At 38.9% G+C, this 23,699-nt stretch overlaps 3 protein-coding genes across 10 annotated transcripts in view; 1 reads left to right on the top strand and 2 right to left on the bottom strand.

Moving 5' to 3' along the window:
* The window catches only part of tmc1 (transmembrane channel-like 1), a 70,266-nt gene extending 49,125 nt beyond the window's left edge, over window positions 1–21,141 (bottom strand). For 3 of the 8 annotated variants that reach the window (XM_077599901.1, XM_077599906.1, XM_077599903.1), the window contains exons 1-3: window positions 20,867–21,140; window positions 19,548–19,639; window positions 14,492–14,569 (exon numbers count right to left, since the gene is read on the bottom strand). The gene's annotated coding sequence lies outside the window, so the exon portion shown is untranslated. The other 5 variants (XR_013300195.1, XM_077599907.1, XM_077599905.1 and 2 more) reach the window with 3 other exon arrangements.
* On the top strand, window positions 3,642–19,664 carry cabp7a (calcium binding protein 7a). The gene is made up of 5 exons (XM_077599909.1): window positions 3,642–4,181; window positions 15,487–15,630; window positions 15,970–16,082; window positions 17,069–17,219; window positions 17,296–19,664. Exons 1-5 carry the CDS (start codon window positions 4,073–4,075, stop codon window positions 17,424–17,426), a joined length of 648 nt encoding a protein of 215 aa, XP_077456035.1. The 5' UTR covers window positions 3,642–4,072; the 3' UTR covers window positions 17,427–19,664.
* A 355-nt stretch (window positions 21,142–21,496) lies between the features above and the next one.
* LOC144073944 (transmembrane protein 17A) overlaps window positions 21,497–23,699 on the bottom strand; it is a 3,414-nt gene continuing 1,211 nt past the window's right edge. The window contains exons 2-4 of the mRNA XM_077599911.1: window positions 23,637–23,699; window positions 22,731–22,844; window positions 21,497–22,587 (exon numbers count right to left, since the gene is read on the bottom strand). The exon at window positions 23,637–23,699 is cut by the window's right edge and continues 44 nt beyond it. Coding sequence (XP_077456037.1) covers window positions 22,276–22,587; window positions 22,731–22,844; window positions 23,637–23,699 — 489 coding nt within the window. The 3' untranslated portion in view covers window positions 21,497–22,275. The remainder of the gene's footprint in view (window positions 22,588–22,730; window positions 22,845–23,636) is intronic.

The raw sequence follows: 23,699 nt of genomic DNA, 5'->3' as shown, positions 1-23,699 counted from the left end.
ATTACCCCGGGATTCCCGCAGAATACCTTCCCGGGGCAGGTGCCCTTGCAGGAGACGGGCGGAAATACCCACAAAGTTTACATAAGATGGAGAAGGGGTTGCTGTTTCTACTTGTGAAGGGGGAAATGTTAAGGTTGATTGTGGGCAGGGTTTGTGGGTGCTTCTTATGCAGAGAAGTAAAATGGAAAGAACTTTTATAGTTTCATACTGATAGATACCGCTAAATAGAGGGAAAAATCCCAGGTGGACTTCATTTAACATTATTGATTTTAATGCAGAGTAGAAGCCTACACCAGTAGAAAAAAAAATGATGAATAAATTACTGATGTTGCTATCAGGGCCCAATTAGGCTATTTTGGCGCATCAGATTTGGTCCCAACATTGGCTTGGATCCAGTGGTCGCATGTGTTTAGAGTAAGATATTGTTTCGGGCTGCTGTCAATCAAAACACTAGGCCAGGGGTGTCCAAACTTTTTTTCTCCAAGAAAATTCAATTTTCTGAAAAGTCAATTTTCAGAAAATTCAACTTTCAGAAAATTCAACTTTCAGAAAATTCAACTTTCAGAAAATTCAACTTTCGGAAAATTCAACTTTTGGGAAATTCAATTTTCAGAAAATTCTATTTTCGGACAATTAAATTTTCAGACAATCCAATTTCCAGACAATCCAATTTCCAGACAATTCAATTTCCAGACAATTCAATTTCTAGACAATTCAATTTCCAGATAATTCAATTTCCAGACAATTCAATTTCCAGACAATTCAATTTCCAGACAATTCAATTTTCAGACAATTCAATATTCAGAAAATTCAGCTTTCAGAAAATTCAAAGGATGCAATGACCAACTTGAAATCCGTCCGCTATGATAAAAATAAATAAATCGGGTTTTATAAAAAAATGTATTTTAAGCATCACTGCCAACCCCCATGTCAAATTAGATTGGACAATGTCAGTGAAACAATGCCAGTCTTTCTGGTTTAAATGGATTTGATGTTTCTGTCAATGGCTATAAATGAGTTAAGGGTGACTAATGACAAAATAATCCTGAGGTACCTGAGGGATATTGTAAAATAAATAGACATTTGAATTTACAGCATTGAAAAAACATGAACCTCCTAAGACCTAAACTCTTGCAAGGCCATGCATTTTTATTTTCTCTTTGATATTTAGGCTATAATTAGGCTTCAAATTTGAGTAAAAACAAAGAATTATCTTTGTAGTTTCTGAGAAAAATGCTGTCCACATCATTGTAGCACAAAATTTAACATTGTAGTCTTGACAACCAAAAATGTGATCAGGTCATAGGACGTTCATCTACGCAGTGTCCTACATTGATTGGAAATAATGGAGAGGAACTGGTTAAGTGAAATCAAACATTGTCACCCATCTCTTCCATTCTATGTTCCCTTTAAGCCGCTAATCACATTTTCTTGCTTTTTCTGAATCGTCACAAGCAGCTACTCGGCAGGAGCACCCTGGGAAAACTAGTGACGGGGTTCCAGGCTCCAATCGGGTTTACACGAGGAGTAAGGAGGCGGCGATAACCACAATCCGGAGAAACCCAGGGAATACGAAGCCGGGCAGCTTATGTTGAGCTTTTTCATTTAGACTCGCGCCAAAGTAAAAAGCTGCTGACACACTTTGGATCCACAAATTATTTTTGTGGGGTTGCGAGCGTGTCCAATTTGGCGTGCTGGGAAGCTGCGGTGTCACCTGGCAACGTGAATTCAAGGAAACCTGACTTTCGTGAGGAAACCTGAAAAAAAAATGTCTCAGGAGGCCACGCCAAAAACACAAGTCTGGTATTTTGGTTTGAAAAGGCCATTTTAGGTTCATTTCTGAGATGAAATGAGAAGATGCCAAGGGCAAGTGTTAAGTTACAACAGAGGTGTCAAAGTGGCGGCCCGGGGCCAAATCTCGCCCGCTGCATCATTTTGTGCGGCCCAAGTAAGTAAATCATGAGTGCCAACTTTCTGTTTTAGGATCAAGTTCAAATGAAGATTATAGATGTATATTATATTTCCTGATTTTCCCCTTTTTAAATCAATAATTGCAATTTTTTATCCATTTTTTCTTTCGGTGCTTTTAGGTCAAAAAACATTTTGTAAAATCTAAAAATAAATACATAAAAATATTTTCGGTTTTCCACTTGAATATTGAATATAATTTAAAAAAAATGTGTTTCCATTCGAAATGAAAAACAAATGATCATTAGATGTTTTCCCTTACTAAGAAAAAAAGTTCTTATAATCCAATAAAAAAAAAATCTAAATATTATATCTAAAATGGTCCGGCCCACATGAAATCGAGATGATGTTATTGCGGTATTGACGGTGCCCAAAGGATGGCATAAAAGCAAGCGACCGCTGAGGCCCAAGAAATGTTCGACCAATGCCACACTTGGTTCCATAAAGTGCTTTAACCTTTACTGTTGATTTTTAGTTGTGTGAATGTGTGGTTGTGGTAGTAGTGGGGGGTTGTCTACATTTAAAATAGTTTCACATTTTTGGGAGAGATGTTTTTTACCTTTCCAGTGATGATCGATTGGAATGTTACACTTGATTCATTTATCATTGTGTTTCATTAATTTAAGATTCATTTTTTGTCTACATTTAAGATAGTTTCACATTTTTGGAAGAGATGTTTTTTTACCTTTCCAGTAATGATCGATTGAAATGTGACACTTGATTCATTTATCATTGTTTCATTCATTTAAGATTCGTTTTTTTAAAAATGACAAATTATTGCATTGCCTTTCATTAGTTCACTGGTGCAAGTCTACCTTTTCAATCAATAACCAGACAGGCAATGAATGAAAAAGCGACAATTGATTTATTTTTCATTGTCTCTCCCCAAAATGAGCTTTTTTTAAAATTCTATATGATCGATCTTAAATTGATGTGAATTGTTGCATTGTCTCTCATTGCCTGACCGGTGCAACTCTCTACCTACCGTATTTTGCTGTTTAATATACCCCCCCCCCATTTAATATACCCGGGTATATTAAACGGCAGGGGTATATTAAATGGCGCACAAATGGGAAAGTATGATCCACTACGCACTCTTTATGCCGTGATGGGGTGCATCAACGTTTTGCAGACTAAAACTACTTACTGCTCAGGTTAAAACTACTTACTGCTGAATAAAGTCTGACTTGGAATTTTAATGAACTTAAGTGTATCAATAATTATGCCCCCATGAACACCATACAAATATTGCCAAAAAAGCTGTGTTGCCGTTTAATATACCCGGGTATATTAAACGGCAGGGGTATATTAAATGGCGCACAAACGGGAGGCTCCAAAAAGCAAAAATCATTTAATATACCCGGGTATATTAAACGGCAAAATACGGTACACTCAAGTGTCAATTTAATCGACAACCAGACAGTCGAGTAATTAAATATCAACACTTGATTCAGTTGCCGTCGTCTTTCTCGCCTATTTGTGTATTTATTTGCAGAAAATTCATTTAAAAATGGATGTCAATTGTTGCGTCGGCTCTCAACGCGCGAGTGTCGTAGGTGTACCTAATCAACGGTCCCCACGAGTGTCCGAGTGACACGACGGGTGACGTAAAAGACGCAAACAATGCGTAAAAAGAGACGAGGAGAGAGAGGGTGGGCGTTTGTGCGCGCAGATAGTCGCCGCGAAAGGAGTTGCTCCTCACACACCGACACCCCCGCGCGCGTACGCTTCATCGTGTCGGTGGGCGCCGCGAGCATCCCCCCTGGGGGGACGGTGGGAGTCGGAAAGGAAGAAGCGCGAGTGCGCGCACGTCCAACAAGTGGCTCTCCCGCCGCGCTCTAGCACGCTGCCGCAGCGTGTGCGCGCTGCCGCACGCACCCTGGACTTTTCGCCGTTATTATTCTTCCCGATGAATGGAAGTGAGCGAGGCGAGATCTTGCCCCGTTCCCGGCCCATGGACTCGTCGCCGATGCCGCTGATGCGCTCCCCCGGTGGTCGCCGAGACGAGACGGGTTCCCGTCGCTAAGGTTCCCAGGTACCCTCCCCACCCCCCGTCCTTTTCCCCCCGCTTCTACCTGGAATCGCCAGGAAGAGGGTCGCAATCATGCCTATGCACCCGGTTACCTCCACGCTCATGTACCGGGGGATGTGCACCATCCCGGACATCCTCTCCTACAGCGCCCCGGTCAACCTGCCTGAAGACGAGGTGGAAGGTGAGACGTTACCCCGCTTTATTCGGTGTTTGTGGTGGTTCGAGGGAGGACATTAGGTACGCCTGTGGATCTGGATTTATTTGCAGGCCTCTCGAGTGGAATTGGAATTTACGTGTTAGGGTGAAGCAACTTCAAGCTATTTCGCCGTTATTTTCAGACGGAGTTTGAACTTTTTACCGTAAAGTATATACAGGATCGGGTACATTGTGAGTTGTGCGTCTAGAGTGCAGTACCATGCTGTGCCACAACATGCCAAGCAGTATTGAGCTATATAGGATGAAATGCAGCATAATGAAATCCAAGAAAAAGTGGACTGTTGATGCTAATTATCGTTTAAGCAGCTGTAATTTCACAGTGATATTTTAACTTTGTTGAAATATGGTCTTGGGTTGGTTCGCGGGCCGCTTTAACGTCAACTTGATTTCACGTGGGCCAGACCATTTTAGATATAATATTTAGATTATTTTTTTTTATAAATGGATTAAAAGAACTGGATTAAAAGCCCTGAATATTCAGTTTTTTATAGATCTAAAACAAAGTTTATTTTAGCTTTTTTTATATATTTTTAGATTTTACAAAATGATTTTTGAACTAAAAACAAGAAAAAATGGATTAAAAAATGACAATTATTGATTTAAAAGGGGGAAAATCAGGAAATTTAATATACATCTATACTCTTCATTTGAATTTGATCCTAAAACAGAAAGTCGGCACTCATGATTTACTTTCCCGGGCCACACAAAATGATGCGGTGGGCCAGATTTGGCCCCCGGGCCGTCACTTTGACACATGTGGACTGTAGGGCAAAGAGAGTAAGCTTCAACTTTAATTAAATATTTTTTATCCTGCCATACAACCCTTTTATACTTTTTCTGCCAGCTGTTATGTGAGAACTCTAGCAATTCATCAGTATTGAGTTTGATTTATTTAATAAGTGACAGCACATATCAATGAACATATCGATATTCATGTTAATGAACATGTACAGTCATAGTTGGTAGTTGTGTGAGAACCATGGAACGAATTAGAGAATTTACATATAAAGTGCACCTCTGCTTACGAAATTTTCAAGCTATGAAACAAGTTCTGGAATTAATGAGGTTCACGTATGTCAATTGGTATTGAGTTCCAGGTATGAGAGAAGTTGCTTTGGCTAATTTAGCACTCTTTTTTAAGGGAACTACACAGTCACCTCTAGAGCCAGCCCTTGTTGAAGTCTTAGATTTTTTTGTAGTGGAGGAGGAGCTTTGTGTTGTAAGATTTTGTAAACTAAGGTGGCATCTGCATACTTTAGCTTTAGTTTGTTATCATAGTTTACTTGTTTTGGGGATTTAGCCGGATCAAAACTTAATATTGAAGTTTTCTGGCAGCCTCTGTGACCTCTAGTGGGTAGTAGAGTTTAGATACAGTAAACAGTTATTGGAACAATACATTTTTTGGTCTGCGCAAGTTGCTCCTTTTGGGCTGCCTTTTGCGAGGGCAACGATGTCACTTACTGCAGCATCGGGATACTTGGCAGCCATGCGCATTCAACAGCGGCCACGTTAGTGATCCCCTGCGAGGACGCTGTAAGAGCTAGTTAGCGCAAATGATGCCACACAAGAATCTCATTGAATTTTAGAAGGTAAACCTTGACCAATCCCCAATTTGCAGGGCACCGTTATTAATTATTTTGTTGCAATGGTTAGCGACTTTGGTCATTTTTTTCTTATCACTTGTTGCTAGGTAAAATTTATCGGGCGCAATAAGGAGGTTGGCCAATTTTTTAACTTTTGGTTCCTGTTCGAGAATTTGTTGGGTACATTTTGAGTACAAATGTTAGCGTTTTTGTTTTGTTCTGTTGCCGTGTGGCCAAAGTGGCACTTTTCATTGGCTATTTACTTATTTGGCTTTATAATCTGCGGCAAGATCTTGTAGCACACCATAACAGTCTTGTTACACACTTCCTGGGAAGACTTGTTTTATGGCACAATTGTTTTTGTGGCTGCTTGTGGCCAGGAAAAATAAAAATAAACTCCTACATTTTGATCCACATGAAAAATTGTGGATTTTATTGGAAACTATTGTTCTGAAATCTACGCATTTATGAAAACTGTTGTTGCTGAATTCATGGGGTTCAATCACTGACTACATGATGTCCAATCATTGGTTATGTTAAATATTTTAGTTACTGAATGTGAGGCAGATTTCATTGAAACCATCACAGACGGTCACACATTTTTTTCTCAGTCAATGCTAGTCACACAATACCGCAATTTTTCTCCTTAATGGAACTTTTCTACAGAACAGCAACAAACCGCAGCAGGGCACATTACAATCCCTCATTCAAAAAATCAAATCAACAAGTCACCTGCGTCCAATCCGGACAACAACAAATTCAATATTGTTCACACAAACAGCTCACGAATGAGCACCAAAATAGCTTTTAGCGGCTAGACTGACAAACCAATAAGAACTAAGAACCCTGACAAGCACTTCCTTCTTTGCGACCAATCCTACCCGGCTGTCAATCAATTGAGTGACAGACGGATGGCAGGCCGCTTTCTCGCCACCGTCGCTCTTTTCCCTGGGGGAGCTACGTCGAGAACTAAAATTGCACGTTAGCGAGAGCGGGTGTGTGTGTGCGTATGTGTATATGTGTGTATGTGTGTGTGTGTATGTGTGTGTGTATGTGTGTGTGTATGTGTGTGTGTATGTGTGGGGCTCACACAGGGCAGCAGGAGTTGATTTTCAATTACTTGCGTGGCGGCCACACGAGGGGCTGGTGACATGACAATTGGAACTTTTGCTGTGATATTAATGTTAGTGTGTGTGTGTGTGTGTGTGTGTGTGTGTGTGTGCGTGTGTGTGTTCGAATGAAAAGCATGACAAGCAAGGATTGGATTTTCAATTATCATTGGTGCAATGGCAATGAAGTGCTTTAGAGTGTGTGTTCAGTGTGTGTGCGTGTGTTGCGGCGTGTATAAAGGGATATGATCTGAGTGTGAGTCCGAGTCACCTGATTTGGAATCCTGATCCGTTACTGAGGAAAATGACTAATCTTTTTTTTTATATTGCAAATTAGTGGTGAAGCACCCAAAATAATGTTGGAGGGAAATTGTTTAAACAATGCTCATGCCTTTCTTTTCCAAACCGCTGCACCTCAGAAGGGTCGCAAGGGTGCTGGAGCATATCCCAGCCAAATTTGGGGGGAAAGGCAGGGGGAACCTTAATCTCAGAATTGTGAGAAATACGTGCTAACTATTGAATAGATTTTCAATGAAGGGTGCGATACGTTACAGCAAGGGTGTCAGACTCGGGTTGGTTCGCGGGCCGCTTTAACGTCAACTTGATTTCACGTGGGCCGGACCATTTTAGATATAATATTTAGATATATATTATTTATAAATGGATTAAAAGAACTCGATTAAAAGCCCTGAATATTCAGTTTTTTATAGATCTAAAACAATGTTTATTTTGTCTTTTTAAATATATTTTTAGATTTTACAAAATGATTTTTGAACTAAAACACAGAAAATATTGATTAAAAAATTACAATTATTGATTTAAAAGGGGGAAAATCAGGAAATTTAATATACATCTATACTCTTCATTTTAATTTGATCCCAAAACAGAAAGTCGGCACTCATGATTTACTTTCCCGGGCCACACAAAATGATGCGGTGAGCCAGATTTAGCCCCCGGGCCGCCACTTTGATACATGCGTTACAGTGACATGTTTGAGCTAGACTAGTCCGTATTGTTACGGGGTTCGGTATGCCCTCGTGTGTGTGTGTGTGTGTGTGGAGGGGGCGGTAGTGCGCGCCTTAATGTACCTTGATGAGAGTGCTATAAGCCAACTCCATATTCTCCATTTCACCTCCTACACTTGAGGGATGAAAGAACATAGATGGTCAAATTACTGGCGTTGGATAAAGATAGCAACAAAGGCGCATGCACACGCTCAGGAACACACAGCAGGTGGAATGAAGTGGGTAGCCCATTTCCACCATGCCTAACAGCAGCCCTACGACATCAATGAGTCCCTCTGCTCATATTAAAACCCGTGTGTTGGTGTAAGTTGACATCAGTCACACGCCGTAAACACTAAGGTACCATCAGCCAATGAACAGAATTCAGTAACAATGATGCCAGCAGATGTCCAATTTATAAAAATTGCAAGGAGCTGGCAGTGAATGATTATGCTCTAGTGCACAGGTGTCAAAGTGGCGGCCCGGGGGCCAAATCTGGCCCGCCGCATCATTTTGTGTGGCCCGGGAAAGTAAATCATGAGTGCCGACATTCTGTTTTAGGATCAAATTAAAATGAAGAGTATAGATGTATATTACATTTCCTGATTTTCCCCCTTTGAAATTGATAATTGCTATTTTTAATCATATTTTCTGTTTTTAGTTCAAAAATCATTTTGTAAAATCTAAAAATATATATAAAAAAAGCTAAAATAAACATAGTTTTAGATCTATAAAAAACTGAATATTCAGAGCCTTTAATCCAGTTCATTTAATCCATTTATTTAAAAAAATCTTAATTTTATATCTAAAATGGTCCGGCCCGAATCTGACACCCTTGCTCTAGTGCCATTGATGGCAATATTGCCATTATATATGTATGATATTACTGTACTGTAGTATATATCACTACAATATACTTTTTTGCCTATGTTGTTAAAATCGACTGTGCAAAATCCAATCTTAGCTTCAATTCAACATTCTGCAAAACCACATTTGATCTCCTCCGTTTGTGTAAAAATATGTTTTCCTTCCCCGCAATTTGTTTTACGACTAATAGCTCGCTAGCGCCCCCTTCTCGCCGCCTTCATTTTCCTACTGGTTGGCTTGGCCATCTTTAATGTTTTCTGTTCACTCCTACTAGAGCGAAAACATTGACTCACGGTTGCTTGGCCGCGAGGTGGAAGGAAACACGGCAGTATGGATGCAAATGAAGGCTATTTAAAGGAAGCCGTGGTCTAAACTGAAAAGGATAGTGTAAAGTAGGCGTGACCTACATGGTGGATATCATTTAGCTCCAACACACCACATCAGTATCTTGAACGTCTTATCTAAAAATAGCAAACCATTGCTGCTGCTATGTTGTGATTTCCTAGAAATGTTGTTGAAGTGAGCAAAGTTGATTTGTGAAGATCTGCTTCCCACCTCATCACATCGATATATAAAAATCATATCTTTCATGGTAGCATGGCAAACAGGTGGTTAGCACGTCCGCCTCACAGTTTGCATGTTCGACCCGTGCTTGTGTGGGTTTTCTCTGGGTACTCTAGTGTCCCCCCCACATCCCAAAAACATCATTAAACACTCTGAATTGTCCCTAGCTAAAAGTGTGATTGTGAATGATTGTTTGTCTCATTTTGCTCTGCAATTGGTTGGCTGCCGGATAGACTCCGTCACCCCCACAACCCCCGTGGGGATAAGCGTCATGGAAAATGAAGGACTGAAATTTACCGTATATTCTCGTATATACACCGTATTTGTCGCAAAAAATGATGACTGAATCAAGGGTACGGCTTATATGCGCATAAATCAGACTTGACATGCACGAAAATGCCAAGGTGACAAGAACGAAATAGTATAACGTAAGACAAATTTATTTTGACGTCTATGAATGAAATCCAAGAAAAAAATAAACCGTATCTTGCATAAAACGTGAAAGACTCACTTACTTGTGCCTGCCATTGTGATTCATAAAGTATCTCAGAAATACCACATGCGATGTTTTTTTTCTCCTTCAAAGTAACACATTTGTACTCCCTATTAAAACCATGAATATGGAAGTGAAAATTGTGAATCGATGGGCGTCTTATACGAGAGAAATTGTAAAATTCAACAATTTTAAGGCAATTTTAAGGCTGCTTATACGCGGATACGGCTAATATGCGAGAAAATACGGTATGTGTTGTTCATAGTAACCAAAAAGTCAGGGTCATCGGAACCCATTTTCTTCTCCATTCTTCCTCTCTACTGTTGTAATTATTAAACGGTGTGAAAAAGCTCAACTTGACATCCGGACGTGAGAGGGTGATGATGAGATGCTCGGCAGGGGTCGGCTGCCCTAACCCTTGCCTGCATATAACGGCAACATTAGGTGCTAGGGAGCTCATTTGCCTTTGAATTCTTAACATTTCATTTCAACCAAAATTCTCTTCCATTTTAATATACAGCACAAATTCTGTGGGTTGTTTTGATTTTTATGAAAGACCTTTGTCAGGCTCATGGACTATGAATTTATATTTTTAAGAGAATTAGCCTCGGGGATGAACGTGGACGATGACAAAGCACCTGTCAAGTTGCTAAACATCAAGTCACCACTCCCCGTCATGAGAGATGGCCTTTAATTAAATTGCTAATGACGCGCGACAAATCGGAAAAGGTGAAGCGCTTTTTCTGTTATGGCTAAATTTGTTTTTTCCGTTAACAACCGGTCCATCGTTATGTTTCCATTAAATGACAAATGGCCGCATTAGCTATGAAAGGCTTTTTATGTTGAAGTACTAAAAACACATTTTGGTCCTTTTCAAAAGTAAATTGTGTTTGATGGTTACAAAAATGTTAGCTTGACAGTTGCCTTGCAATTATTTTGTATTTTGATGTTTAATTTGCATTCGATATTTTAGAACAAGGGCCGCTTTAACGTCAACTTGATTTCACGTGGGCCGGACCATTTTAGATATAATATTTAGATGATTTTTTTTATAAATGGATTAAAATAACTGGATTAAAAGCCCTGAATAGTCATTTTTTTATATATCCAAAACAATGTTTATTTTAGCTTTTTAAAATATATTTTTAGATTTTACAAAATGATTTTTGAACTAAAAACCCAGAAAAATTGATTAAAAAATTACAATTATTGGTTTAAAAGGGGGAAAAGCAGGAAATTTAATATACAGCTATACTCTTCATTTTAATTTGATCCTAAAACAGAAAGTCGGCACTCATGATTTACTATCCCAGGCCACACAAAATGATGCGGCAGGCCAGATTTGGCCCCCGGGCCGCCACTTTGACACCTGTGCTCTAAAGCAAGGGTGTCAAACTCGGATTGGTTCGTGAGCCGCTTTAACGTTAACTTGATTTCATGTGGGCCGGACCATTTTAGATATAATATTTAGATTTTTTTTTTTATAAATGGATTAAAAGAACTGGATTTAAAGCCCTGAATATTCATTTTTTATAGATCTAAAACAATGTTTATTTTAGCTTTTTTTAAATGTAGTTTTAGATTTTACAAAATGATTTTTTAACTAAAAACAGAAAAAATGGATTACAAAATTGCAATTATTGATTTAATAGGGGGAAAGCAGGACATTTAATATACATCTATACTCTTCATTTTAATTTGATCCTAAAACTGAAAGTCGGCACTCATCATTTACTTTCCCGGACCACACAAAATGATGCGGTGGGCCAGATTTGGCCCCCGGGCCGCCACTTTGACACGTGTTTTAGAAAATACACGGGTGTTTAAAAAGCATCTGCCGTGACGTCCTTGTGAAACGACAAATGGGACGGGATTGATGGCTAGGGCGGTTATTGACGCTAACGATCTGCGGATTTTTTCACTGAGGCGTCTCATGATGAAATTTAGCAAGTGAGTGGAGGTGGGGAGGATCAATGACTGAGAGACAGAAGCTGAGAAATGAGCTGAGAAAAATCCGACCTTTGCGCCGACTTCAATCACTGGAGGTGAGGAAGATTTAAGAGGAGGAAGTTGGCACCAGGGGGGGATTTTCATTTTCCTGCTTTTCCTTCATCGTTTTGGCTTTGACAATTTGAGACCACACTTTTCTGTCAACAAAAGAGTCTTCAGTAAAGCTTATGTAGGCTTTTATAGAAGACTTTATTCACCATTTTTGTTAAGAATACCCACAAAGAACTATAGGTTTTTGTCTAAATCAAGGGTGTCAGACTCGGGTTGGTTCGAGGGCCGCTTTAACGTCAACTTGATTTCACGTGGGCCGGACCATTTTAGATTTAACATTTAGATTTCCTTAAATAAATGGATTAAAAGAACTGGATCAAAAGTCCTGAATATTCCGTTTTTTATAGATCTAAAGTGTTTTATTTGAGGGTTTTTTTCTTAATAAGGGAAAATCTTTTAATCGATTTCAAAAGGAAACCAAATTTTTCTTTATGTTCCATATTAAAGTGGAAAACAGAAAATATTTTTATATTTTTATATTTTACAAAAAGATTTTTGAACAAAAAACACCAAGAAAAAATGGTTTCCAAAAATTGCAATTATTGATTTAAAAGGGGGAAAAATAAGGAAATATAATATACATCTATACTCTTCATTTTAATTTGATCCTAAAACAGAAAGTCGCCACTCATGATTTACTTTCCCGGGCCACACAAAATGATGTGGTGGGCCAGATTTGGCCCCTGGGCCGCTACTTTGACACCTGTGGTCTAAATGATGGAGACTTATTAACCTTCAACCAATCCGAAGGACATATTTCTTGCTTTTCAGGCTAAATTTAGACGCTTATATCGACAGTGCTCGTGTTGTCTGAATTTCCTACACAACACGTATAACAACAGTTCTTTTTGGGGGTTTATTTTACAAAAAAAGGGACTACGATTTGTGGCCAATGGGTCAAATTCTGTAAAATGGTCCTTTAAGGCCTAGTCTGACTATTTGCAGGTCGCCATTCTTGCTGCTGGAACGTCACTGACGTGAACAACACTCCCAAGAATAGTTTTTGTGGGAAAAACCAGCAAGCCTAATCTGTCTTCATGCAGCTACGGGCCCCCGTGTTTGAATATGAGCAGAAGCCGCCGCTAACAAGCCTCCCGAGTATCGCCTCATAGCAGCAAAAAAAAATGGATTAACACATTTAGATGAACTGAACCAGTAGAACCTCTGGGACGGAGGAAAAGTCCTGGAAGAAAATCTGCCTGCTTCCAAATTTGGCTTTGTTATAATCTCGACTTAGTTTTATTTAAGGTTAGATCATTGCCGTTTACGTGCTGTCTTTTGAACTCATTCAAGTCGCCTGCCACGTGTCTTTGATGGGTGGCTAGGAGAATGTACTTTGATTACACTTGTGGCCAAGGGACTTTGGTAAAGGGTTGAATTGGGGTTAGGTACCGTAATTTTTCCCATATACGCCGTATTTGTCATAAAAAAAGATGAGTGAATCAAAGGTATGGCTTATATGCGCATAAATTCGACTTGACATGCACGAAACTGCAAGGTGACAAAGACAAACCGCCATAACGCAAGAGAATGCGGCCGATATGGTGATTTATTTCAAAATAGAGAAAAGATAAACCGATAAAAAAGTGTATTTTGACATTTATGAATGAAAAAAACCTATCTTGCATAAAATGAGGAAAAAAAACTCACTTACTTGTGCTTGCCATTGCTCACTCAGGGCGCCGCCATCTTACCTAAAGATGACAAACTAGACCGCTACGGACACACTTCCTGTTTGTACTGCTCACATGACTTACCTTTTTGAATTTGTCTACGTGCAGGCAACACCCTTTCAGAATGTGCAATTATACGAGAAATCGTAAAATTCAACGATTTTAAGGCAATTTTAAGGGTGCGACTTATACGCGGATGCGGCTAATATGTGAGAAAATACAGTAGTAGGCAATTTTAAGGGTGCGGCTTATACGCAGATGCGACTAATATGTGAGGAAAATACAGTAGTTATGAAGAATAAATGTCCTAAAAAATATGTGAACCGTCTACAAGATTCATTTTTATTTATTTATTTTTTCATTGCCATTATTTTGCCATTGAAGGGCAAGCTCATCCAGTTGAGTTGAATTTCGGTTTTAGCACCTCCTCCATTTAAAAATACACATTAATAATACTTATGTTCCTTCTGAGGCAGCAGACATAAAAATAAAAGGTGTAAAAATGTGCTCCTGGGAAAAGTAATTAAAGATGAAAGGAGCGTGGAATCACTCCTGTGTGTTCACTTCCTTAATGTCCCACGATTATGATTTTTTTTGTACACTAATTAAATGATTGAATCTTGTCAAAGAGTATTCAAAAAGAAATTCTCAAGACTCACACAGATCCATAACTGTTGAAATTGAGAGCCTGACACACTAACATCAGAGCTTGTCATGTATTATAAAATGATTTATCATCTGAAAATATTACATATTTGTTGATTATTTACTGTTGACCTAAAAGCCTTGTGGTTTTGGTTCCTATGTCATTGTCAACGACTGTTTTTTTTGTCATTTGGTCAAAGCAGTCGTCAATTCTATTCATAAAATGTGATGAACAAAAAAACAAAAGACAAAAATAAAAATAAAAAAAGGACTTACCATCTGGTCCACTTCCTTCTTTGTGGTCAATCCACTCAGCTCATCTCAATAAATCACTTCTGGTGAGTGACTGTCTCCCTAGCCACAACAACAAAACAGGATTAATACAGAGTTTTGAGCATTTTGAGTTTTTTTTTTTTACAAAGAAAACACGTTTTTGGTCAGTGAAGAATTCAGTAAAGTAAGTCCCGCTAGATCCCGTGTCAAAGTGGCGGACCGGGGGCCAAATCTGGCCCGCCGCATCATGTTGTGTGGCCCGGGAAAGTAAATCATGAGTGCCGACTTTCTGTTTTAAGATCAAATTAAAATGAGGAGTGTAGATGTATATTAAATTTCCTGTTTTTCCCTTTTTTAAATCAATAATTGTCATTTTTTTAATCATTTTTTTCTGTTTTTACTTCGAAAATCATTTTGTAAAAATCTAAAAATATATTTAAAAAAATGCTAAAATAAACATTGTTTTAGATCTATAAAAAAACTGAATATTCAGGGCTTTTAATTCAGTTCTTTTAATCCATTTATATATAAAAATCTAAATATTATATCTAAAATGGTCCGGCCCACGTGAAATCGAGTTGACGTTAAAGCGGCCCGCGAACCAACCCGAGTCTGACACCCCTGTGCTAGATGAACAGACACCTTGAAGTATAAATATTGGTTTCATAATAAGATTTCAAGTATGGTTAGGATTACAATTTGGAGATTCAGCTCTGATGTAAATTGGTTTTCAAGTGAAATATTACACTTTCAAAGTACGGCCGGTCTGCCAACTCTGGCCTGCTGCCCAGTTTTGAAGAGTGTCCGGGGTGCAAAATTATCTAAGGCCGTTTCTGGTCTCATGTAAGCTAAAATGTTTTAAATTGGTTTTCAAGTTGTGTTAAGAGTTTCAAAGAAGCATTTCAAGGGTTTGCTTGATTGAAATTAGCCTTGAAAACCCAGCAATGACATTGAAAAGGGGTTATTACATACAATCAATCATTTGCTCCTATGTTTAGAGATCCGCGAGGCGTTCAAAGTGTTCGACCGCGATGGGAACGGATTCATCTCCAAACAGGAACTGGGCATGGCCATGCGCTCCCTGGGGTACATGCCCAACGAGGTTGAGCTGGAGGTCATCATACAGCGGCTCGACATGGACGGTAACACGCACACAAGCATGTCTTTAAAAGATATAAATATATATATATATATATATATATATATATATATATATATATATATATATATATATATATATATATATATATATATATATATATATATATATATATATATCCACAAACTTAAAAAAATACATTTCAAACGATCAAAGTACGTTTCAGTCATCTAAACCATGTAAAGATAAATTTTAGTGAAGTATTTTTCAAAAGTCGGAAGGGCCTGCAGACATTTTGCTTAAAAAACACTTTCAGTTTGAAAAAAATGTGAAGTATAGCGATAGGCATCCATTTTTTATTTGGGGTGCGTTTGTTGCTCAGGTGACGGGCAGGTGGACTTTGAGGAGTTTGTCACTCTGCTCGGACCAAAGCTGACGGCGGCCTCCATGCCGGACAAGTTCAATGGAACCGACTTCGACTCAGTTTTCTGGAAGGTAAAGGTTTTGGCCTTGAAAAATACTACTTTGATCTAGTTATGTGGTTGGTTGTTGTTGTTCTTTAAAAAGGAAAATAATAACCACCAAAAACATGAAATGGATGAAAAATGTCATTGAGGCAAAAGTGGCGGCTCGGAGGACTAGTGGGTATCGCCATCGGCCTCAGTTCTGGGATCGTGGATTTGAACCCGGGTCGGTTCTTTACTGTGTGAAGTTTGCATGTTTTCCCCGGCCTTGTGTGGGTTTTCTCCGGGTACTCCGGTTTCCTCCCACATCCAAAAACATGCGTGTTAGGCTGGATGAACACTCTAAATTGCCCCTATGTATGATTGGTTGTCGGTCTCCTTTCGTCCTGTGATTGGTTGGCTACTAATTGGATTTGATTTGATTGGATAACTTTATTCATCCCGTATTCGGGAAATTTCATTGTCACAGTAGCAAGAGGGTGAGAATACAGACACAGAAAAAGACAATTAGATAGGTAATAAATAAGTTAATAAATAAATACATACACAAATGCTGACAGTTGTGGTTTCTAGAACTGTACCGTCAAAAAAAAAACAATCATTGTAGAAAATAAACAACAATTAACTACCATGAAAAGAACTACATTTGAACTGTATAAATGTGAATGTTTTTCAGTTAATGATGCTAAAACGCACCGTATATTGGATTGGATTGGATAACTTTATTCATCCCGTATTCGGGAAATTTCGTTGTCACAGTAGCAATTCAGTGTCCCCTGCCTGGTGATCGTAGTTACCTGGGATTGGCTTCCGCACCCCCAGCGACCATCATAAGCGGTTCAGAAAATGCATGAATGAATAGTCAAATGAGGACATAAGGACAAAAGGTCATATGGAATACAACTTCAATGAAAAATGTTGTATTACTGTGGAAAAAAAATCCACAAGAAGTAAAAAAGTTTTTATTTCATGATAACAACCTTGACATTGGTCAGATGTGGACAATTTGTGCACCAGTGCGACATGCAAAAGCTGACGGTGGAGGAGCTGAAGCGTCTTCTTTACGACACTTTCTGCGACCACCTGACCATGAAGGACATCGAGAACATCATCATGACCGAGGAGAACCACATCGACAACCCCGACGACTGCCAACTGGACATCGACAGTAAGGCACCCGGTCGGTCCCGTCTTCGGCTTCCATTTTCCCCCTAAAATTGTCCTTCTCCGTGGCCACGGTTCAGGTTCCAGCCCAACGCAGCAGGTCAAGCAGACGTGCGTGCGCAAGAGCCTGATCTGCGCCTTCGCCATCGCCTTCATCATCAGCGTAATGCTGATCGCCGCCAATCAGGTGCTGCGCAGCGGCATGAAGTAGTGGACATGTGTGCGAGACGTGAACAATATTTTTACCAGGAGCTGCTGTACAAAGACAAGCGGACCACATATCACTCCAACTCGTTGTCGTCGTCCGTGCGAGTCGTGACGTGTGCGTGTACGGTACATCATTGCGATAGGCGGAAATTCCAGGGCAGGGGTGTCCAAACATGCAGTTTTAAAAGACCACAAAACAATCTTAAATTTGGCCTACATTATGTTGCATTTGACAGCTTTAAGACTAGATGGGGTGCCTCTCCATTATTTTGTTTATGATCATTATTATTACATTTTACATTAATAACCTTATGAAGTAGAGCTGGGCGATATGACAAAAAATGTTATCACGATAAAAAAATTGTCAGTCGATATCAATAATTATCTTTTTTCTTTCAAATTTGAAACTTCAAACTTCTGCTAATAAGTACATAAATTAAAGTCATTCTATGAGTTTGATTTATTTAATAAGGGAGAGCGAATATTAATGAACATATTCATATTTCATTAACCATTCATATTTTCATATATTTATATATATATATATATATATATATACACACATATATACATATATGTGTGTGTAAATATGTAAGATTGTAGCCGAGGATCTTTTAGTGGATCGGATTTGTGTTGTCCTGCATCTCATAATCGCTCATTTTGGCCGTTATCGTCCTTTAGCATTCATGCTCCCCGTTAGGCGCCATTGCTACCATGCTAAAAACACATTTCCTCTTCACCTGAGCGTTGGAACTAGCGTTCATCTTGCAACAGCGCCCCCGCTATCTGTGGTGGCCAGGTGGTGTAATTGCAGGTAAATTTATCACATTTGTTTTATTGTTGAGAAAAATTATTTCACGATAATAATCTTTATCATTTTATCGCCCAGCTCTATAATGAAATAAGCTAATATGTTGATGGCAAAATTCAAGAAAATAGATTTTTGTGATTTTTTGCTGACAATGGACGTTTACCCTCCGTTTTGCAAGGTTTGTTTTCGGGGTGTAAACCTAAAAATAAATATGACTGCTTTTAAGCAGTATTACATTTTATCATGATTAATTGTGTGACTATATTTTACATTTTAAATGCGAAAATTATATATTACCATATCCTTATACCTCAGGATTATTTTGCGGCCCTCGTAGAAAAACCTGTTTGAGCACCCTTGTTCTAAAGGAAAAAAAAGTGTCATGTCGAAGTTAGCATTTTAACCTTGATGGTTGCTTAACTTATTGACTGCCACTTGCTGCTGCCAAGTTCAAACAGATTGGACATCCACGGCGGCCAATGAGTTAAAAATCCAGCATCTGGCAGAGGTGGACAGACAAACTGAGACGACCTCATCTATGCATGACGTGCATGGACTTCAACGACCGTCTTTTTGAATAGCTGCGTTTACATCGTGATCACACCGACTGTGTATTAATGCTAAACTGTGAGCCAGGGTGTGTGTGAGTGTGTGTGTGTGTGTGTGTGTGTGTGTGTGTGTGTGTGTGTGTGTGTGTGTGTGTGTGTGTGTCTGTGTGCGTAGGAGTGTGAAAAGGAAGGGCTCCTTTACTGTGGACTTGTCACAAATTGGCAAAGGTCAGGGAAAAGTCAGAAGTACGCACAAATGTGTGTGTGTGTGTGTGTGTTAGTATGTGTTGCGATGAAGCAATAAACCAAGATGGCGTCCGTTGGCGTTCCAACCAGTCATTTCAAAAAGCACTATTTTCTTTCTTTTAAAAAAAGAATACAAACCTGAACATTTTGGCAATACAGTGGGGTTGATAAGCCTAAAATAGTGGCGATAAATCACAAACACGTCTTTAAATTGGAGCTAATTCAAATTGGCTAAAACGAGCTTGCATCTGTGCTAACACACGGTAGCATGTGACGAGTCGTGCTAACGTGTGCTACCTTTAGTATACGCGTGTACCCCAAAAAAGTTTCCGTTTTGCACTTTACAACGTGCTGCAGCGCACAACAAAAACAATAAGTGAACGCCAGGATTGTCCCAGACATACTTTGTGATCAATTAGTAATAACCAGTTCATTTACTGCCTTATTAATTTCTTGATACATGTAGAGATGAAAAAAGAAACGTGTGTGTTGACGGCGTGAAAGTTTTACAAATGTTTACCTGTTTCCAAGTGGACGTAACGTTTTGCTGTCTTATTGGCCGTGTGTTAGCGTTTGACTCCGTGTCTGTGGAACGTGTTGTTCTTTTTCCTCCTGAAAACCAAATAAAACGTTTAACGCCAACACCAAGCAGGTCTCAAAATATTTGTTTATCGGTGCTAACACATGCTAGCATGGTCAAATTAGAGAAATTTGGGCTCTGGTAAAAGAAGACAGCCGTTTGGTGTGAGAGGACAAAACACAAAGCAGATATTTTAATACAATTAAATTGTGGTTTTACATTTTTAGTTTGTCTGCACTACTCTATCTCTACGTAAAAAAATACTTCTACAGTGGTACCTTGAGATACGAGCTTAATTCGTTCCGGGACTGAGCTCGTATGTCAATTTACTTGTAACTCAAAATGAACGTTTCTCATAGAAATGAACTAAAAATAAATTAATTCGTTCCAACCGTCTGAAAAAAGACCACAGACAGGATATTGGATTGGAAAAATATTTTTATTTATTTTAATTTGCCATCTATTAACAAAGTAACACATAACTAGTGGTTTAATAGTACCAAAATGTGTTTAATAGTACTAAAATTAGAGAGAGATACTTTTTGCATGGCAACACACTCGTAACATAACATAAACAAATTTAAATGAACTTGGATTATGATGCAGAGACACTCAAAAATAAGTTTAATCTAACTTTACACTAAAATTAATTCTAATTTTGTTTTACATTTTTATACCTTTCTTCTCCCGGCCGGGTTGGCTGTTTGCCCCGCCTCCACCCTGACTTCACTATCGATGGGTTGTTTGCTTTTGTATTCCCATCAAAATATTCCGAAAATTATGCACACAAATGTCCTCACAATAGGATAACGTACGACCGCTTCCCAACGAGAAGTAATATATACTCCTCGTACTAGCGATCGCTACGCCATTCGTGCCGAGTGACGGGGAAAAAAACACTGAAAAAAATGTTATACACGAAAGAGATGCGGCAAAAAAGACAGTGTGCTAAAATCATAAACAGCCTCTCATGTCTTGGCCACCTTGCTATCTCGTATCTCGAAATTTGTCTCGTATCTAGAGATAATTATTTGCTCGAAATTTAACTCGTATCTCAAAATGCTCGTATGTCGAGGTACAACTGTACCTATCAAACCGAGGCTGTAGGTAATCTTAAAAATTGCAAAGTATGCCTTTACACAATAGTAAATAATCTTACATTTCATCTCGTAATCATATACAATGTTACACACACGGTTTTGGCCCTAACAGTCGTCGATGTAAAAAAATGTAGTTATTAGGGAAGTTTATAAACTTACTTTTTTTCCTCCACGGTTGGCTGGCAAACAATTCTACAACTTCCTCCACGCGTGCACTAAAATGGGCAGTTCCAATTTAGTATTAACTAGGGGGTAGGGGCCAAGACTCACGAGATATCAGAAGTATTCTGTTGCCACTTTAGCGAAATGACTAATAAAAAACATGATTATTGTCTGTAAATAAATAAATAAAAATATCAAATATTAGTTTACAACGTATTTTACTTATGCCCGATTAATTTGACGTTCCAGACAGCACCCCTACCAAATGGTATATTCGGCAGTGCATGCTAGCGTGCTAACAATTGGAGCTTTATTCAAATTGTTAACACCTGAGCATATTTGTGTGTTTGTGACGAATTCAAAGTGTAGCGGACTTTTCTTCCTAATTTCCAAAGATTTTGCAGTAGCCTCCTCAGACGGTGATGAAATCTACAACCCGTCGCAAATTGAAAATGTTTCCTGGCCAATTTGAGGCGACAGCAGGCGAAATTGGTTATAAAATGAGCCCCGATTGACCATATGTCTTCTTTAAGGCAAATTAATGACATCACACTGCAGCACCTTTTCCACACTGAGTGGGCCAGCCGTGTATTACGGCAATTTATTTTTTATTTATTTATTTTGAGGGAGGGGGGGTATTTTTTTCTACTTGGTTGCTAATGGAAACAGGATGGATGGATGCATATGTGGGTATCCGTGGCCACCCGTTTCCTGCTCGTTGTGCGTCGATCTCGGCTGAAAGCAGACAGCGGTGTGCTGATGCGTAACAGGGAAAATTATTAATATAGAGATCAAAATAGATTGGAAAATGTAGGCCAACGTCGCCGTGACAACACATGGCAGCTTCAGCAAGGGAGAAAAATGGCGTTCGGTTGTCATGGTGACAGCCAAGCGTGGTTCCAGGAAAATCAATAGACACAATATATGTGAAAATAAAGAACACCTTAAAAACACACTGTTTTATTTTTGTGATTTTTGTAAAATTTCTATTTTCTATATAAAACTCTATCCAAAAAGACTGCTACTAGTCTCTACTAAAGTTTGCTTTTAATACGATTGCATTGCATATTTTTATCCCCGGGTTTTACTGCCCTCTGATGGCATAAAATACTCAACACATTTGTGCTCAGTATATCTTCAAAAATGGATATCAAAACATAAATATAAACACAATAATTGACTGACAACACTATTACAACTACAATAAAACTGTAAAATATTGCTAAAAACAGAACAAATGTCAATTAAAAAGTTTAATCAAATATAGTGCACTGAGCAAACAATTCAAATAAATAAATTACAATGAAACAAAAGGGATTTAAAAAAAACATTGTAATGGAATGAGATAAAATAACACACAGAAACTAAATGAAGTTAATTATATTAAAGCGAATTTTTTTACCAATTCAACGGCAGCTGAGGTGCGCGACGGGCGTGACGGCTTGGCGGTACGCCAGGCCGAGGACAGGCGCGCCGGCGTGTCCGAAGCTTTCCACCTTGGCCATTTGGCGCAGGTGGAAGAGCAGCGTCAACTTCCTGGTCAAGGTACGCAAGGCCCGCCCCGCGGCCAGGCACTCGGCCAGTGCGAAGGCCAGGAAGAGGATGTGGACGGCGCGCTCCAGGGGAAGGATGGCCAAACCCTGGTCCGTCACAAAGAACAGCAACACGGGCAACTGGAAGGCCAATGTCAGCACACAGAAAAAGGACAGTGCGGGAACCTGCGCAAAAATTCGGCGTGTGATGTCACAACCAGAAAGTGGGCGGTCCCTAATGGGTAGGGAAAAACTATGAAATGTTAAGAAAAAGACCGAGTTGGTTCTTTTTCAATAACATGCAAACAACCCGACAGGAAAGGTCTTACATTCTCCTCAAGGTTGCCAAAGTAGCCAAGGTAAAGTCGAAGAAGCTCCACAATGGTGACGAGTACGATTCCGGTGATCACGAGACCCTGGTAGTAGCCTGGAAGGTACGTGAACTGAAGAGAAAACGGACATTTGCAAAAGTTTGTGAATTGTGTGATTATCTTCCTTTCCGCAATAACATTCATCCATTCAAATGGTGCGTTCAATGGCAGCCAATGAGTTCATCAGAAACCTTAAAAACGCCCCTAAACCTACAAGGAGCTGATAAATGAACATGAAAGTGCCTCAAAATCAATAGGAAGTGATCCAAAATTTAACAGAAGTTACCTCCGAGTAACCTAAAATGGAATTGGGAGAAAAAAACGGCATTGACAAATCCATATTGGTTAAGTTAAGATATTTGGTGTTCAGTCAGTTTACTGGTTTGGTCACAAATTGTCCTATACGGGTTACATTTTTTTTTTTGCAGTATTTTCTTTGGTCTAAAAAATATGGGTATGGAAGGACAAAAAATAAAATGCGGTTCGGAAGTAAAAAAATGTGTATATATATATATATATATATATATATATATATATATATATATATATATATATATATATATATATATATATATATATATATATATAAGGGTTACATAAGATATATGGTGTTCAGTCAATTGACTGGTTTGCTCTTAAATTGTCGCCTGGTTTGATTTTGTTTGTCTAACAGTAGCTGTTTTTACATATCTTCACTTTTCAATATGTAAATGATTGGAATGGTTTGCTATCGGCAAAAGATATCTAGGGACTATATGTTAATTTTTTTTTTTAAATCAGCAATATCGGACATCCCTAATTTAAAGCTAAACGCTTCCCCGCATGGGTTCGTTGCCAAGATACGGTAAAGATGAAAATATTGACCTTGACTTCCAGCATGCAGACAGAAGAAAGGCACCACAAGGGGAGATAGAAGACGTTGAAGTA

This window comes from Stigmatopora argus, chromosome 5, assembly GCF_051989625.1.
Source record: "Stigmatopora argus isolate UIUO_Sarg chromosome 5, RoL_Sarg_1.0, whole genome shotgun sequence".
Taxonomy (NCBI): Eukaryota; Metazoa; Chordata; class Actinopteri; order Syngnathiformes; family Syngnathidae; genus Stigmatopora; species Stigmatopora argus.
Note: the sequence above shows the minus strand (reverse complement) of the source record. Positions and strands in the feature narration are given on the sequence as shown.